At 35.6% G+C, this 17,799-nt stretch overlaps 1 protein-coding gene and 1 long non-coding RNA gene across 2 annotated transcripts in view; one reads left to right on the forward strand and one right to left on the reverse strand.

The window, feature by feature from the left end:
- The window catches only part of LOC136852974 (uncharacterized), a 115,125-nt gene that overhangs the window by 81,959 nt on the left and 15,367 nt on the right, over positions 1-17,799 (forward strand). The window contains exon 2 of the long non-coding RNA XR_010857290.1: positions 5,730-5,827. This is a non-coding gene — a long non-coding RNA (uncharacterized lncRNA). The remainder of the gene's footprint in view (positions 1-5,729; positions 5,828-17,799) is intronic.
- The window catches only part of LOC136852973 (uncharacterized), a 74,114-nt gene that overhangs the window by 7,486 nt on the left and 48,829 nt on the right, over positions 1-17,799 (reverse strand). The window contains 1 exon segment of the mRNA XM_067128048.1: positions 3,132-3,306. Coding sequence (XP_066984149.1) covers positions 3,132-3,306 — 175 coding nt within the window.

Raw genomic sequence — 17,799 nt, forward strand, 5'->3', positions numbered from 1 at the left:
AAGTGGAACCACTTAACTAAATTAGTAAGAGCATTTAGACACCGTCCTCGCAGCGTCGGTGGGAAGCTGCCCAGCTTATTCGCCATCATTAAAACAAAGCGGTGCATTGTGGGAGGACATTGTTACGAAACACGAACAGTTCGCTCGATAATGAAGGGGAGATTAGCGAGTAAAGAGAGAGCTCATTTAACAGAGAGAGAGAGAGAGAGAGAGAGAGAGAGAGAGAGAGAGAGAGAGAGAGGAGAGAGAGAGAGAGAGAGGTCTAGGAAGAACGAGTGATGATGAAGGATTTTTCCAAGCTTACGTTGGTAACGAGTCTGTTTTTAGATGTAGTCCTTCCCAGTTTTAGGGGTTTTTGGTAGCGTATGGTACGTGCTTTCAAGCGATTTTAATAGATTTTGTTTTCAACGCGTATGGTACGTGTTTTCAAACGATTCTAATAGATTTTTTTCAACGCAAATGTTACGTGTTTTCAAGCGATTTTAATAGATTTTTTTAACGCGTGTGCTAGGTGTTTTCAAGCGATTTTAGAATTTTTTTGAACGCGTATGGTACGTGTTTTCAAGTGATTTTAATATATTTTTTCAATGTGAATGTTACGTGTTTTCAAGCGATTTTAACAGATTTTTTTCAACGCGTATGGTACGTGTTTTCAAACGATTTTAAGAGATTTATTTCAACGCGTATGCTACGTGTTTTGAAACAATTTTAATAGATTTTTTTTCAACGCGTATGGTACGTGTTTCAAGCGATTTTAGTAGATTTTTTCAACGCGAATTTACATGTTTTCAAGCGATTTTCAATGTGTTTGTTTATTATTTTGAAACGGTGTCAAGTTTTTTTTAACGCGAATGGTACGTGTTTTCAAAAGATTTTAATAGATTTTCTTTCAAAGCGAATTTTACGTGTTTTCAAACCATTTTAATAGATTTCTTTTCAACGTGTATGTTACGTGTTTTCGAACGATTTTAAGTTTTTTTTTACCGCGTATGTTAGGTGTTTTCAAGTGATTTTAATAGATTTTATTTTCAACGGGTATGTTGAGTGTTTTCAAGTGATTTTAATAGATTTTATTTTAAACGCGAATTTCACGTGATTTCAAACGATTTTAATAGATTTTTTATCAACTCGTATGTTGCGTGTTTTCAATCGGTTTTAACAGAATTTTTTTTAACGCATATGTTACGCGTTTTCAAACGATTTTAACTGATTTTTTTCAACTTGTATGTTACATGTTTTCAAACGATTTGAAGAGATTTTTGAATCCGTATGTTACATGTTTTCAAGCGATTTTAATAGATTTTTTTTAACGCGTATGTTACGTGTTTTCAAATGACTTCAAGAGATTTTTTTTCAAGGCGTATGCTACGTGTAGTCCAACGATTTAGAGATTTCTGAACCAGTATTTTACATGTTTTCAAACAATTTTAAGAGATTTTTCAAGGTGTATGTTACATGTTTTCAAACTATTTTAAGAGATTTTTGAACCGTATGTTAGGCGTTTTCAAACGATTTTAAGAGAATGCGTATGGTACACGTTTTCAAAACAGGAGGTACGAGTCGTCTGCTACTTTAGTTTACTGTATGGAGTTTTGAATTTGAGTCCATAACTGTAAGTTATATTTTTAAAAGTATAATTCATTCTCACGCACTTTTTAACAGATAAAAGATTTCAAACAATCCCGATAGTTGAAAGTGTTCATATATACAATTTTCACACGCAGCCAAAAATGATTTCCACCCGTCGTTTCCTGACAAAATGAAAATTACGCATTTTTATATTTTCATGAAGGGCTGGCACTTTCAGTCCCCAAACCCCTGCTTTGCAGATCATTGATGTTCATGAGTTGCAGCCTTATTTATTTATTTCATATCAAATATAATATAAATATTATATATATGTATTTATATTATATAGTGTATATACTGTGTATATACATATATATATATATAATATATATATATATATATATATATATATATTTATACTTATATATATATATATATATATAATATATATATTTATATATATATATATATATATATTTATATATATATATATATATATATATATATATATATATATATAATATATATATATATATATATATATATATATATATATATATATATATATATATATATATATATATATATATACATATACACAGAATCCACTGGTCACTTTTCACCAGATATGTATGTAATTGTAATACCCATAATGCCCTCTTACCTTCTCGAATTCTCCACACTATTTGGGATAACGCGGATCACTACAAAGCCTGAGATCCAAATGCAAGATTATGAAGAAATTCTGACGTCAGAACGAGGTCGCGTTGGTCGCGTTACCGACCCGACCACGAGAAGGTGGTCAGGTCAGGTCGGTAACGTGGCCTCGTTTTGATGCTAAGGCTGCGGGTTCGAATCCCACTAAGGACACCAGAATTTCTTTATTTATTCTTGTACTCGATTCTCAGGTTTTTTGTTGTGAGAAGCGCATTAAAAAATTGTGAAGATTTCGAGAGGGTACGACAGCATTGGCGTTATTACAGATACATTTATATATGTTAATTAATTGTACAATTAATTTTCATTAACTAATTTATTTAATTAATTCACTTATTAATTTTATTAATTTATTTGTTGGTTAATTATTAATATATTTTTATTAATGTATTTTCATTTATTATTATGGGTTAAATTAATTATTTGACTAAATTTATTCATTTATTTATATTTGTTTATTTGTTCATTTATTTATTAACTTAATTAATTAATTTATTGAATGATTTAATTAAATGAACTGATAATTCATTTATTCATAATTTATTAATTAATTCCATTATCTTTTAATTCATTAATTAATTTATTAAGTCATTCATTCGTCTATTTATTAACTAATTCATTTATCTTTTAGTCAATTAATTTATTAAACAATTTAATAAAATAATTCATTCTATTCATTAATTCAATTATCTCTTAATTAATTAATTTATCAAATAATGATTTAATTAAATTAATCATCCATTTATTCATTCAATGATCCATTCATCTATGACATAATTTATTCAACCATTCAACCATTCATCCAATGATCTATTTACTTAAGACTGACAGCTAAGGTCACTCACGCGTGCATCCTGGTGGCTCGTCACTGTTGTCCGAACAGTCTTGCTGACCGTCGCAGTACCGGTCCAGACTGACGCACTGGCGGTTCCTGCACGGAAAGTCCGTCACGGTGCACGCCCCGTACGAAGCTTGCACGCCCATGCTCGTCCATAGGGTTAGCCACAGCCACCACACCCACTGCAATGACACAGAGAGAGAATAATGTACAGTTGTTGATTCGCTGTTTTTGTGGCATTGATTGCATAGTGAAGGTGTATGTATATATATATATATATATATATATATATATATATATATATATATATATATATATATATATATATAATATTATATACATATATATAATATATATGATTATATTATATGTATGTATATAAATATATACATATAATTATACAAATGGTTATATATAGTCTGGATTATATAAAAATGTTTGTTGAATTACAAACAACTTCTCTCAGTTTCTGACGAAATTATATTAAAGACAAACGGTTAAGATATATATGTATATATATATAATACATATATAATGTCAAAAGATGGTAGAAGTCGCTTGTAATTTTAAAAAAAATTTTTCAAAATTCTGATTTTAACAAAAAATTTTTTTCAAAATTCAGATTTTAATTCTATTTCTCAACGTCTCGAATGAAACAACTTGTTAATTCATTTGATCTGCATGTCGGCCCCATGAAAGGCATAAAAAAAAACCCATTTCCGAAATTAGGAGCGTAATTATGGTGAGAGGACCCCGCTGGCCTCCTCCCAAAGGTGGCGTGACAAAAATTAATAGCCCGGTTGTGAAATTAATTTTTGGCCTTAAAATGAATTCGTTTCACTTTTACGGGGCTTCTGTTTTGTTTCAGGTTTTATTTAATCGCTTTAAAGGGAATTAAATTAATTCTTTATGAGCACCGTCAACTTTCAGTTGGTGCCTGCGTCGCATATCAACTACTGTATTTGCATTGTGTAATGTTTTTGTTTTTATTTGTGGTGCTATATTTATGACTGATATATATATATATATTATATAATAAATATATACTATATATACAGTATATATATTTATTTTATGTATGGATATATATTCATAGTATGTATAAGATACATTAATGTGCATGATCATCGTACTTGCAGATCTACGTATAATTATACTTTGCAAATAATAGGCGCCTTCATCTATATACGAGCGTCTCTGCATTTATACATGCCTCTATGTATCCACACATAAAAAAATGTATGAGAATGATTTGTGTAAGAACTCGTGTGTGTGTGTGTGTGTGTTTATAGGTTCTTCCAAGCACACACACACACACACAAGCAAGAACTTTGACAAACTTTTTACAACGCATCCACCACTATCTTTCTATAAAAAAAAAAAAAAAAAAACTTTGGCTGGCAAGGTACCCATCCCACATCTCGGTTTAGGTGACGTCCCTGGCGTATCATTACCCTGTTCGCTCCAAGTGGCATAAGGGAGAGAGAGAGAGAGAGAGAGAGAGAGAGAGAGAGAGAGAGAGAGAGAGAGAGAGAGAGAGAGAGAGAGTCGGCTGATAAAAATTCGTCATTTGAAGAGAGTTTTGAGAGAGAGTCTTCCGTTCGAGAGAGATATTTTGTAGTCAGAGGATCTTTTCAGAGAGAGAGAGAGAGAGAGAGAGAGAGAGAGAGAGAGAGAGAGAGAGAGAGAGAGAGAGAGAGAAATTTGTCGTTTAAGGACCATTTTCTTTTAAGGCTTCCGTTCACTGGAATGTTTTTATCTTTTCGAGAGAGAGAGAGAGAGAGAGAGAGAGAGAGAGAGAGAGAGAGAGAGAGAGAGAGAGAGAGAGATTTGTCGTCAGAGGACAATTTTCCTTCAGGGCTTCCGTTCACTAGAATGTTTTCATATTGGAATGTTTTCATATTTTCGGAGAGAGAGAGAGAGAGAGAGAGAGAGAGAGAGAGAGAGAGAGAGAGAGAGATCCTGTGAAAATTTGTCGTCTGAAGACAATTTTCCTTTCAGGCTTCCGTTCACTGGCATGTTTTCATCTTCTCGGAGAGAGAGAGAGAGAGAGAGAGAGAGAGAGAGAGAGAGAGAGAGAGAGAGAGAGAGACTGGGTTGCATGCAGCCAGATAGAGGGCGATTAAAGTGGGGTTTGTTATTTTCGGTTGGCACAGTTTATAATCAGGTTGTGATCCTATTTTAGAACTGTCCTTTTAATTTCTTTGTTGTTATATTTTCCGAGCTATAATTTTGTTTACTTATTGAAACGCATATGTTTGGATGTCGGGATGTTTTTTGATGTTTGCAAAACATTTTCGTGGGTTTATAATAGTCCCACGTTTCTAGTGTTGATGGTAAGAACTATAATGGTAATGTTCCCATTTCAGTAATAAGAGTAAGGTTTAGTAATTTTCATCACAGGTTTCATACTGCATTTAAACACATCTCTTAAAATATTAGCAATTGTCAAAGTATTATAATATATTACCATTCCTTTTAAAAGTTCTAGTTTTTGCAGCATTTTCCTTATTATATGCATGAATCTGAGAATAATTTTCTTGGTCTCAGCATTGTTTCGAGAATAATGTGACTGGACTGAAAATTGTATTTTCTAAACTTACAGGATGACCCTCTGTGCAGCTTCAGACCACTTCGCAGATTTGTGGTCGTACAGCCAACGTAATTGGTTCTGAGAGCGCCCCGATGCTCTCCACTGAAGAGGTAAGCTTATAATTTATTTTTTTCATTTTAAAAAATTTTGTTGATTATTATTCCTCGTGTTGAGGAATGAGACCAGTTAGGACGGCCGAAGAATCAGAAAGACAACAGTTAAACAGGAATCTTAAGCGGAAATTCTTTTCATATCGGTTGTTCCTAATACCTCTGTCCAAGGATAAATAAATACCTGACGCATTCAGGACCGGAGATTTGTAAAGCTCAGAGCAAACTGGTGTTTGTTTGAAAGCTAAGATGTAAAATATTACTTCCGTCGGATATAGACGCGTGTATAAGACGAATGTTGCATTCAAGAAATGATAGAGTTTAAAGCCTAGTCATTTTAAATATAGGTTATTGACTTCCCTGATTCCGCATGTAGAATTTGAAGTTTGGTTGCTAACTGGGGATAGAATTTTGTAGGAAATGATAGAAAAATGCCTAAAGTGTAATGTATAGTGTAATATACACATACACATATACATACGCAGTAGGCTTTACTCACCGTTACTAAATCGCTTCCCTTGTATGTATAAATGTATTCCCCGTAAGGGGGCAGTGCCTTCAGTGCACCTTGTGTGGTGCTCTGTAGGCATTACTTAAGGCTCTTTACAGCGTCCCTTCGACCCTTAGCTGAAACCCCTTTCATTCCTTTTACTGTGCCTTCGTTCGTAGTCTCTTTCTTCTATCTTACTTTCCACCCTCCCCTAACATTTGATTCATAGCGCAACTGTGAATTTTTCCTCCTGTTACACCTTTCAAACCTTTTCACTGCCAGTTTCCTTGTCAGTGCTGAATGACCTCATAGGTCAAAGCGATTTGCCCTTGGCACAAATTCTATATTATATTCTATTCTATTCAGTATAAATGTTATGACTGCATGTAGTAAACATCTTTATTTACCTGCGCTCCACCTGCGAGAGAGAGAGAGAGAGAGAGAGAGAGAGAGAGAGAGAGAGTCAGCGCCACTTGAATATGTCACCTTTATGCAGTGTGAAGAAATCAGGTAGGCTGGGTTGTAGGTGGCAGTGGTCTCTCTCTTAATGCTGACGTCAGCATTCCTATTTTGAAGTACTTCCTGACGTCACCAGAACGCAAATGAGTTGTCTCTTGGGATTAGTGATTGCAGAAAAATTGTTTGTTTTTGTTTGGGCTCTTTTTTTTCTTGGTATTTTTGCAACGAGGAAGATTTTTGTTTTTATAGTGATATTTTGGTTTATATAAACTAGGTCGGTTTTGTATAGTGCGTTTGTAAAAGTAAATACTAGTATTATTACGTGAGATGTACTTATATTGGCACACAATATCTATACAAATATATATATATATATATATATATATATATATATATATATATATATATATATATATATATATATTATATATATATATATATATATATATATATATATATACACATACATACATACACACATACAGCATACATATAAACAGAATGGTTGATTGTATTCACAAAATTGACAAGCTTTCAAGGACTAACTGTCCCCATCGTTCGGTAGACGTTAGTGCTCGTATGATTGCACAGTACAATTGTGAAAGTGATTAAGCTTGATATATATATATATATATATATATATATATATATATATATATATGTATATGTGTGTGTGTGTGTGTGTGTGTGTGTGTGTGTGTGTGTGTGTGTGTGTGTGTGTGTGCGTGTGTGCGAGTCATCTTGATTTTACAAAATCATTTTTAGACGCATAACAAAAATGTTCACAAATCGAAATACCCGTGGCATACAAAACTCAGCGTAACTCACTTCTCTCATGAATTACACTTTTTTCGACATGACGACGACGACGACATGACAGCTGGCTCTCGTCATTTGGCCATTTCATGAATATTTAAAAACTCATCACTGATGAACATGATACCAGATTTTTTCCCCACGAGCGTGAAATGGCTTCGGGTTTTAACTACTTTGTATATTATTTTTGTGATAAAGTTTAGCTCCAGTTGGTAAGTTGTGTATGTAACAGTGACTCTATTCTTGTTTTTATCCGTTGCTATCCTTTACAAGTTAAAAGGAATAACAAAAATAACGTCAGCATTATGACAAAACAAAATGCTTTCCCAAGTAACTGCTGTTATTCCCATTTGCCGATTTTCGGCTCAATTCTCGAATGGCAATTTTCATCCCGGCCGGGTTACCATGTGATGAATTTCGATTAAGAATTAATGAGGGAAATTTTCATTTTGGCTTGTTTGGCCAGAATGACATGGCTAGATTGGATTTTAAATCCATTTATTTCTCCCCCCCTCCCATTTTTTAAGGGGGTAGATATTCCCGCATTGAAAGGATTTTATATGGTTTAAATGCTGATTAGGTGTATAGTTTGGCATATAGTTTACGGCGTTTAAAATTCGCGACCAATGCTTCTTTACGAAGTAAATTTGTGTTGTGCTAAAAGAATATTAAGTTGTTATTCTTGTAAAATTTTGGTATATATTTTACGTCGTTAAAATTTCGCAATCAGTACTTGTTTATGAAGTAAATCTGTATTACGTTTTAAAGAATATCAGGCTATTATTCTTGATGAAGCTTGGCATATAGTTTACAGCATTTAAAATTCGCGATTTACGAAGTAAATCTGCATTGTATTTAATGAATATTAGGTTATTATTTTTAGTCATCCCACAGTTAAAATAATCCCCTTTTTATTTTTACTTAAATACCCAGTTTAAGTAACAAAACTTATGGACATAAGTCACCTTTTATTTTTGACTTTCCATATACTTCAGAATGTCACGAATTTTTCCCTGTTGATAAATGATTTTCTTTGACTTAGCAGTTATCCCGACACACACACACACACACACTTACGAAATCAGTCAATCAGTAACTATCACATATATCCTGTAATCAAATAGATCACCGGAAATGTATGTTGGTTCCTCTCCCAACTTTGACAGAACTTCGGAACTCACGTTCCATGTTAATCAGTAATACCCGTGCTTTACTATAAAGGGAGCCATTTGTTACAGTGAAATCCAACGTAATACTGAATCTATCAGCTAGGAATAGACATTTTAAAAGGACTGCGTATGTGTGCTCTCGTTTGTGAACGCGTAGCTTTGCGCAAGAATAACTCTCCTTAAGTTTTGCTACACTGTACGAAAATAAATTCAACAACTTGAAATAAACTCTTTGTTTTGTTTAGTTTTACTGAATTAATTGAATCGGATCCCTCTCTCTGGTGCGATATGAAGGGGATTTGATACAGGCGGAAGGATTGGATTCTAATCCATCTTTGAAGACAAGGCGAATTTGGTTGTGGATCAGGTCTGGAAAATAGTGTGTATTCTGCATGTCATTGGATGTCACATTTATATATATATGTTTCTCTCTCTCTCTTCATACACACACACACACACACACACACATATATATATATATATATATATATATATATATATATATATATATGTGTGTATCCATATGTGTAAATGTAAATATATATAAAGACAGACAGCTAGAGAGAGAGAGAGAGAGAGAGAGAGAGAGAGAGAGAGAGAGAGAGAGAGAGAGAGAGAGATTATTTAATTTAGCTTTAACCCTACCATAGCAAAAAGCTAAAGTCTTGTTGAACTTACGTGATCTATAAGAGAGGCAATGGAGTTTCACCAACTTCAATTTTATTCACGCAAAGAAGAGTAGTAGTTCTTTGTTCAGTTAAGTGGGTTGTATGAAGTTCCGAACACTACTTAAACGGAACATTGCCTAAACTATCAGAAGTCCATCAAAGAACCAGCTGACTTGGAATAGTCAACTGACCTCCAGTTGGTCAGAGAGAGAGAGAGAGAGGCTTACTTTACAAATTTTATCGTTTGGATACGATTTTCGTTCTAGACTTTCTGTGGAAGTAATTGTATTTTTCCCCAGAGAGAGAGAGAGAGAGAGAGAGAGAGAGAGAGAGAGAGAGAGAGAGAGAGAGAGAGAGAGAGAGAGAAGGGTTCCATCAAGGAGAGAGTGTGTGTGAAAGGTTTTTAAAGTTCCTTGCTTCTATCTATCACGTAAAAATATGACCGAACTTGTGTCAGTCAGCAAAGAAAGGGGAGGAAAAGTTTTGCTTCACCATCTCTGAGGAGAGAGAGAGAGAGAGAGAGAGAGAGAGAGAGAGAGAGAGAGAGAGAGAGAGAGAGGCTGGCTGTGAAAAACTTGCCGCTTGAGGACAATTTTCCTTCAAGTCTTGTGTCGTTGGAATATTATTATTTTATCGAGAGAGAGAGAGAGAGAGAGAGAGAGAGAGAGAGAGAGAGAGAGAGAGAGAGAGAGAGAGAGAGAGAGAGAGAGAGAGAGAGAGAGTCATGTTTACTTCCTTGAGGACAATTTTCCTTTCACATTTTGCAGTGAAAATATATATTACCTCCGAATCTTTCCCCCGCCTGGACGGAGAAGAAGAATAATAATTTGGGAAACTGTTTTGATCAAAATCTTAGAAACGTTTTCGATAGAAAAATTGGAAAACTTATTTTACAAATATTGGAAAAACATTTTCACAAAAAATTGGGAAACATATTCGATAAATATCTGAGAAACGTTTAAAAAAAAGGGAATGTAGCCTATTCTATAAGTATTTGAAAAATGTTTTTGCAAAAAAATTTGTTAAACATATTCGATAAATATTTGAAAAAGTTTTCGCAAAAAAAAAATGGAAATCGTATTCGATAAATATTTCAAAAGGTTTTCGCAAAAAAATGGAAACGTCTTCGATAAATATTTGGGAAACGTTTTTGCAAAAAAAAAAATTGCGAAACGTTTTCGATAAAAATTTGGGAAACGTTTTCTACATTAATTTGGGAAAAGCTTTAGAAAAAAATTGGGAAACTTTTCGATAAAAAATGGGAAATGTTTTCAATGAACATTTTGGGAACGCTTTCGATAAAAATTTGGGAAACGCTTTCAATCAAAATTTGGGAAACGTTTTCGATGAGGATTTAGTAAACGTTTTCTTTAACAATTTGGGAAACGTTTTCTATGAGGATTTGGGAAACGCTTTCTATAAAGATTTTGGAAACGTTCTCGATCAAGATTTGGGAAACGTTTTCATAAAGATTTGGGAAACGTTCTCGATCAAGATTTGAGAAACGTTTTCTATAAGATTTTGGAAACGTTCTCGATTAAGATTTGGGAAACGTTTTCATAAAGATTTTGGAAACGTTCTCGATCAAGATTTGGGAAACGTTTTCTATAAGATTTTGGAAACGTTCTCGATCGAGATTTGTGAAACGTTTTCCATAAAGATTTTGGAAACGTTCTCGGTCAAGATTTGGGAAACGTTTTCTATAAAGATTTTGGAAACGTTCTCAATCAAGATTTGGGAAACGTTTTCTATAAAGATTTTGGAAACGTTCTCGATCAAGATTTGGGAAACGTTTTCTATAAAAATTTGAGAGACGTTCTCGATACAAATTTGCGAAACGTTTTCTATACAGATTTTAGAAACGTTCTCGATCAAGATCTGGGAAACATTTTCTTTAAAGATTTGAGAGACGTTCTCGATAAAAATTTGGGAAACGTTTTCGACAGAAATAAAATAATTTTGCATAGATAACGATTATTATGTTGCCAGTTCCACAATTCTCAACTCGTCCGAAAAAAAAAGATGAAGTGAAAATATAATGAAAATAGGATCAGAAACAAAATAATCATAAAAATATTCCGGAGTCTCTTTGTACATCCGAAAACAGATGAAATGAGAAGAAATAAATGATAAAAATGGAATAAGAAAATCCAAATAATTATAAAGAAAGGAGAAGAAAATCAAGGAAGAACTCGAAGGAACTGGAGCAGAAAGGGCAAAGAGGTTTTAATGAAGGGGATTATTTTGCAAGAGATTGCCGAAGGAAGGAGAGAGAGAGAGAGAGAGAGAGAGAGAGAGAGAGAGAGAGAGAGAGAGAGAGAGCTGACTTTACAAAATGTAACGTTTGGAGGCGATTTCTGTTCAAGACTCTGTGGAAGCATTTCTATTTTTCCTGAGAGAGAGAGAGAGAGAGAGAGAGAGAGAGAGAGAGAGAGAGAGAGAGAGAGAGAGCTGAGAAACGTATCGTTTGGAGGCGATTTCTCTTCAAGACTAAGTGGAAGTAAGAGAGAGAGAGAGAGAGAGAAAACAAGTTGACTTTACCAAATTTATCGTTTGGAGACGATTTTCGTTCAAGACATTAAGTGGAAATATTTGTATTTTCCCCTCGAGAGAGAGAGAGAGAGAGAGAGAGAGAGAGAGAGAGAGAGAGAGAGAGAGAGAGAGAGAGAGAGAGAGAGAGAGAGTCATCCCACGAGCAGGAGGCATTACAAAAAAAGTGAACACTGCTCTGAAGAGGAGCAGTTGCAATGTTAGACAAAAAAAAAAAAAAAAGGCTAAATGAAGCCCGGTATTCTGGCACTGCTTTCAGAAGGCAATTTGGGTAATTACACGGCGGGAATTAACCAGTTCATGCAAATGCAAAATCAAGAAGATGGAGAAATGCATTCACGGTTCCATTTTTACTCTGCGAAGAGCAGGTGGATCTCGTGAACACTTTTATTTCCAACGTTAAGTGCACCTGGATCACTTAAACACTTTTATTTCGTTTTCAGGTTGTCCAACCGCATCTTATTGTCTGTGTATTTCGACTTAAAGTGCAGCTGCAACATTTAAGCACTTTATTCCATTTTGAATTTCGTCTTCAGGTGCTGCTGCTGCTGCAACATTTAAACACTTTATCCCTTTGTGTATTTCGTCTTCAAGTGCAGCTGCAGCGTTTAAACACTTTATCCCTTTGTGTATTTCGTCTTCAAGTGCAGCTGCAACATTTAAACACTTTATCCCTTTGTATATTTCGTCTTCAAGTGCAGCTGCAACGTTTAAACACTTTCTCTCTTTTTGTATTTCGTCTTCAAGTGCAGCTGCAACATTTAAACACTTTATTCCCCTTTATAAAGTTCAGGTGAATCTCTTAAAAGCAGAAAAGTTTTTAAAAAGAGAAAAACAATCAATTTTTGAAAAAATTCGTCCATTCAAAAAACAAAATATTGAAAAGACGCTTCAAGAAAATCTGTATAATGGGTCATTAACAAACAGACGTTTGTTCCTCCAATGGAGAGACACTAAAGACAACGATTGTTTCTCCAAGAAAGTGCCACTGAAAACAAACGTTCGTTCCTCCAAGAAAAAGACTGAAAACAAACGTTTGTTCACCCAAGAAAAAGACTGAAAACAAACGTTTGTGCCCCAAGAAAAAGACTGAAAACAAACGTTTGTTCCTCCAGTAGAGAGAGACAATGAAAACACGTTTGTTCCTCCAAGAAAAGGACTGAAAACAAACGTTCGTTCCTCCAACAAAGAGACACTAAAGGCAACGTTTGTTTCTCCAAGAAAGTGCCATTGAAAGCAAGCCGTTGTTCCTCCAAGAAAAAGACTAAAAAAAAAACGCTTGTTTCTTCACGAAAAAGACTGAGAACATACGGTTTGTTCCTCCAAGAAAATGGCCCGAAAACAAACGTTCAGCTTCCAAAGGGAAGCATTTCGAAAACAAAGATACGCTCCTCCAAGAAAAAAAAAAAGATTCAAAAGATTCTTATTTAAAAGCAAACGTTTGCCATTCCTAGAAAAAGATCCCCCCCCCACCTTCGAAAAAAAAAAAGTTTAATTCCTGGAAAAAAAAAAACTTCTGGCGAGCAAACGTTCGTCCATCCACGAAAAGGGGGCGAAAAGGACTTATTGGTCGGACAGCATTTGCCACGGCGAATAATATAAAAGATGTCTCTAAAATGTGTATCGACAGACACCAGAGAGAGAGAGAGAGAGAGAGAGAGAGAGAGAGAGAGAGAGAGAGAGAGATTAAAGCTGCCCTGCAGGGTCCTCGTGCGTACGGCTGCCATTGTCCCTCCCCCTTCTTCCACTTCTCCCTTACACATCACCTTCCCAGTCCTTTGCCCCACAAATAGATTACCCCCTCCCTTCTCCCTCCCATTTCCCCCTCCTCCTCCACGAGGATAAAGAGACACTAAAGAAAGAAGACTTCGTTTATGAACAAGCGGTTTTACCTTATATGTTTGTGGGAGGAGAGTCAATGGTAGCCTAGATTCGGTGTATATATATTCGCTCTATGGCCAAACGAAGCCCGCTTTATTGATGTGGCATTGCTCCACTGATTCACCGTGAAAGATTCTCTCTCTCTCTCTCTCTCTCTCTCTCTCTCTCTCTCTCTCTCTCTCTCTCTCTCTCTGGCTGAAGTGAAGACTCCTATTGATTGTCGAAAGTCACGGGAGAGCCATTTAATTCTACGTGTCTTCGTTAAAAGTTGACGCCAAAGAAAGGAAAAAACACGAGAAAGAAATATGAGAAACGGCCGTCGTCATCATCATCATCAACATTTTCTTCTCCTTCCTCCTCCTCCTCCTCCTCTTCTTCTTCTTCTTCTTCTTCTTCTTCTTCTTCTTCTTCTTCTTCTTCTTCTTCTTTGTTTTGCCAGAAGAGAGAGAGAGAGAGAGAGAGAGAGAGAGAGAGAGAGAGAGAGAGAGAGAGAGAGAGAGAGAGAGAGAGAGACCTACGACGATACGTAAATGCAGATCTGACTTCTTCTTGCATGAGCAAGTAGGATTTCTGCTTCAGTGCTTGAATAATACCGTGGTGTGTACACACACACACACACACACACACACACACACACATATATATATATATATATATATATATATATATATATATATATATATATATATATATATATATATATATATATATATATATACTGGCTGAAGATATTCTAGTCATTTCATTGAAAGATTATTTTGAGGTCTTTTCAAGTCTTTAATATGCTAGAAAACATATAATATACTTTTGAGAATAGATTTTCGAATACAAGGCAGTTAACAAAATAAAAATGGAATTTCGTCAGTATTTTGAACACAAGTGAAACACTGACGCATGGTGGTGACAGTGCAATCGACCGGCTGACGAGGGTGTGTATGGAATCCCTGTAGGAGGGAAAGATTCCGTAAACGAATGAGGAATTATCATTCCATTTCACGAGGGAGAGGGTGATAGAGGTGACTGTATGAATTATAAGGTCGTAACTTTGTTTATTACACCTGGAAATGCAATTAAATGGGTTATGATTGACAGATAAAGGAACTGTTTCTAGGGGAACAGCAGTGTGGGATTAGATAGAAGAGAGAGACTGTGGATCACTATGCTTTTGTTTTGATTAGGAATCTGTCGTGCGAGACTTTTGAAAGAAGAGCAGTTGTAGGTGGCAAACATATACTTCGAAAGATATGACGTGAACGTTGAGAGATCGATGTGCTGTTTGTGAGCCGCCTTTGTAAGTGTATAAAAACGATAAGGGAGTGGGTACGTTTTATCCAAACCTTATTCGGCATTTTACGGGAGATGATGATAAATTCAGCTGTCTTGTTAGTTTTCTGTAAAAGAAAACTAATGTGCCGGCTTTGTCTGTCCGTCCGCACTTTTTCTGTTCGCCCTCAGATCTTAAAAACTACTGAGGGTAGGGGGCTGCAAATTGGTATGTTGATCATCCACCCTCCAATCATCAAACATTCCAGATTGCAGCCCTCTAGCCTCAACAGTTTTTATTTTTTATTTAAGGTTCAAGTTAGTCAATCGTGCTTCTGGCAACGACGTATATGCCACCACGGGCCGTGATTAAAGTTCATGGGCCGCGGCTCATACAGCATTATACCGAGCCCCCCGAAAGATAGATGTATTTTCGGTGGCCTTGATTATGCGCTGTAGCGACTCTACGGAAAACTTCGGCGCATGTTTTACTTGTTTTTCCCTGAAGCTACCCCCTATTAAACGGAAAACAGCGCACTGGTGAAATTGCAACAGCCCGAGGCGTCAGGAGAACACTCAGTTTTTTTTCGGAGCATTTCCAATATTTCCGACGAATTTCCGGGACGTCAATCATCGCTCGTATTAGGCAGCGTGACAATAACAAGCTGTTAACGTCAGCTTGTATAGCTCTGTCTTCGGCGTTGGAGCTGTTTTCTTTTCCTTTTTATTAGTTTTCTATAAAAGGAAACTATTATAGAGACGGCTGTTTCTCTGTCCGTCCGCACTTTTTCTGTCCGTCCTCAGATCTTAAAAACTACTGAGGCTAGAGGGCTGCAAATTGGCATGTTGATCATCCACCCTCCAATCACTAAACATACCAAATTGCAGCCCTCTAGCCTCGATAGTTTTTAAGATCTGGGGCGGACAGAAAAAGTGCGGACGGACAGACTTTAACAGTTTCCTTTCACAGAAAGTTTCATGGGCCGCGGCTCACACAGCATTATACCGAGACCACCGAAAAATAGATCTATTTTTGGTGGCCTTGATCATACGCTGTAGCGGCTGTACAGAAAACCCGATTGCGCCGAAGAAACTTCGTCGCGTTTTTTGTTAAAAGATTCTTCTAAAACCGTGTTATTCAGAGGAGGCAAAGGGTCTTGATCTCGGAAATATGGAACTCCATAACCTACAGATTATCTTACGAAAGTAAATATATCATTCAAATATACCACCATCTTGAGATATATAATCATTGAAGATTTTTTTTCTGTATCTCATCGTTCACTTCAAAGACGTCACTGAAAAGAAAATATTTGGAGGGGTTTTAAATTGGGGGAATTTCACCGGAAAACCTGGAGCTGTGTACTGTAGTGGCCCCATTTTGAATCTAATGGCTAACCCATCCAACACTTCCCTTTCCCTTTGAATGTGGGGGAAAAAGTAGTTCTCTCTCTCTCTCTCTCTCTCTCTCTCTCTCTCTCTCTCTCTCTCTCTCTCTCTCAAACAAGTTTAAAATCGTCAGGTGAATGTACATGTCAGTCCAAAACAGAACATTGTCTCTCTCTCTCTCTCTCTATCAAGTTTAAAATCGTCAGATAAACTGTACTAAACAGTCCAAAACAGAACAATCATCTCTCTCTCTCTCTCTCTCTCTCTCACACACACACACACACACACAAACACACGTTTAAAATCGTCAGATAAACTGTACTAGATAGTCCAAAACAGAACATTCTTCTCTCTCTCTCTCTCTCTCCCCAGCCTCCGTAATGGGGCTACCTACTACCAGGCTGACGCTCGAAAGAATTTCCTAATGAACGCGTCCCTTGAGCGCGCGGCGAGAGTTACGGCGTATGAATACGTGAGAGCCTGCGTATGAATACATCTAAACGGCTGCCGTCATCTTCCAAATGGTAAAGTAGGCTTTTCTCGAGGTTCTTCAGCCTTCGTGGATGATTCTCGTAGTAGGCACCGAGAGCCTTTGGACTAAAGAGAGGGTTTTGAACATGCTTTAGGCGGTTCGTTGGTTCTGTGGGATGCGACTGATTTCCAATATGAAAATTGGATGTTTTATGTGTGTATATATATGTATAGTATATGCATATATATATATATATATATATATATATATATATATATATATATATATATATATATATATATGTATATATATAATTTATATATATATATATATATATAAATATATAAATATATATATATATATATATATATATATATGAAACTATATTATTCAGTTTCTACTATTATTTTCTTTATAATTTTTTATTACATCCATATTTACTTTCCTCTGGACTGTGTTTTTTTATTTAATACTAATTTTTTTTACTTTGGTTTTATCTAAGATTTATTGAATTCAGAATTTTTTATTTAAAACTGATTTCTGATGGACTGTTTGGTTTACTCAAGACAGCTTTTAGTCTTCTTTAAAAGAAACTATTGTGTCGTCTTTGTCTGTCCGTCCGACCTCAGGTCTTAAAAACTACTGAGGCTAGAGAGCTGCCAATTTGTATGTTAATCATCCACCCTCCAATCGCCAAACATACCAAATTGCAGCCCTCTAGCCTCATTAGTTTTTATTTTATTTAAGGTTAAAGTTAGCCATATCATGCTTCTGGCAACTATATAGGATAGGCCACCACCGGTCCATGGTTAAAT

This window comes from Macrobrachium rosenbergii, chromosome 26 (genome assembly GCF_040412425.1).
Source record: "Macrobrachium rosenbergii isolate ZJJX-2024 chromosome 26, ASM4041242v1, whole genome shotgun sequence".
In the NCBI taxonomy this organism is placed as follows: domain Eukaryota; kingdom Metazoa; phylum Arthropoda; class Malacostraca; order Decapoda; family Palaemonidae; genus Macrobrachium; species Macrobrachium rosenbergii.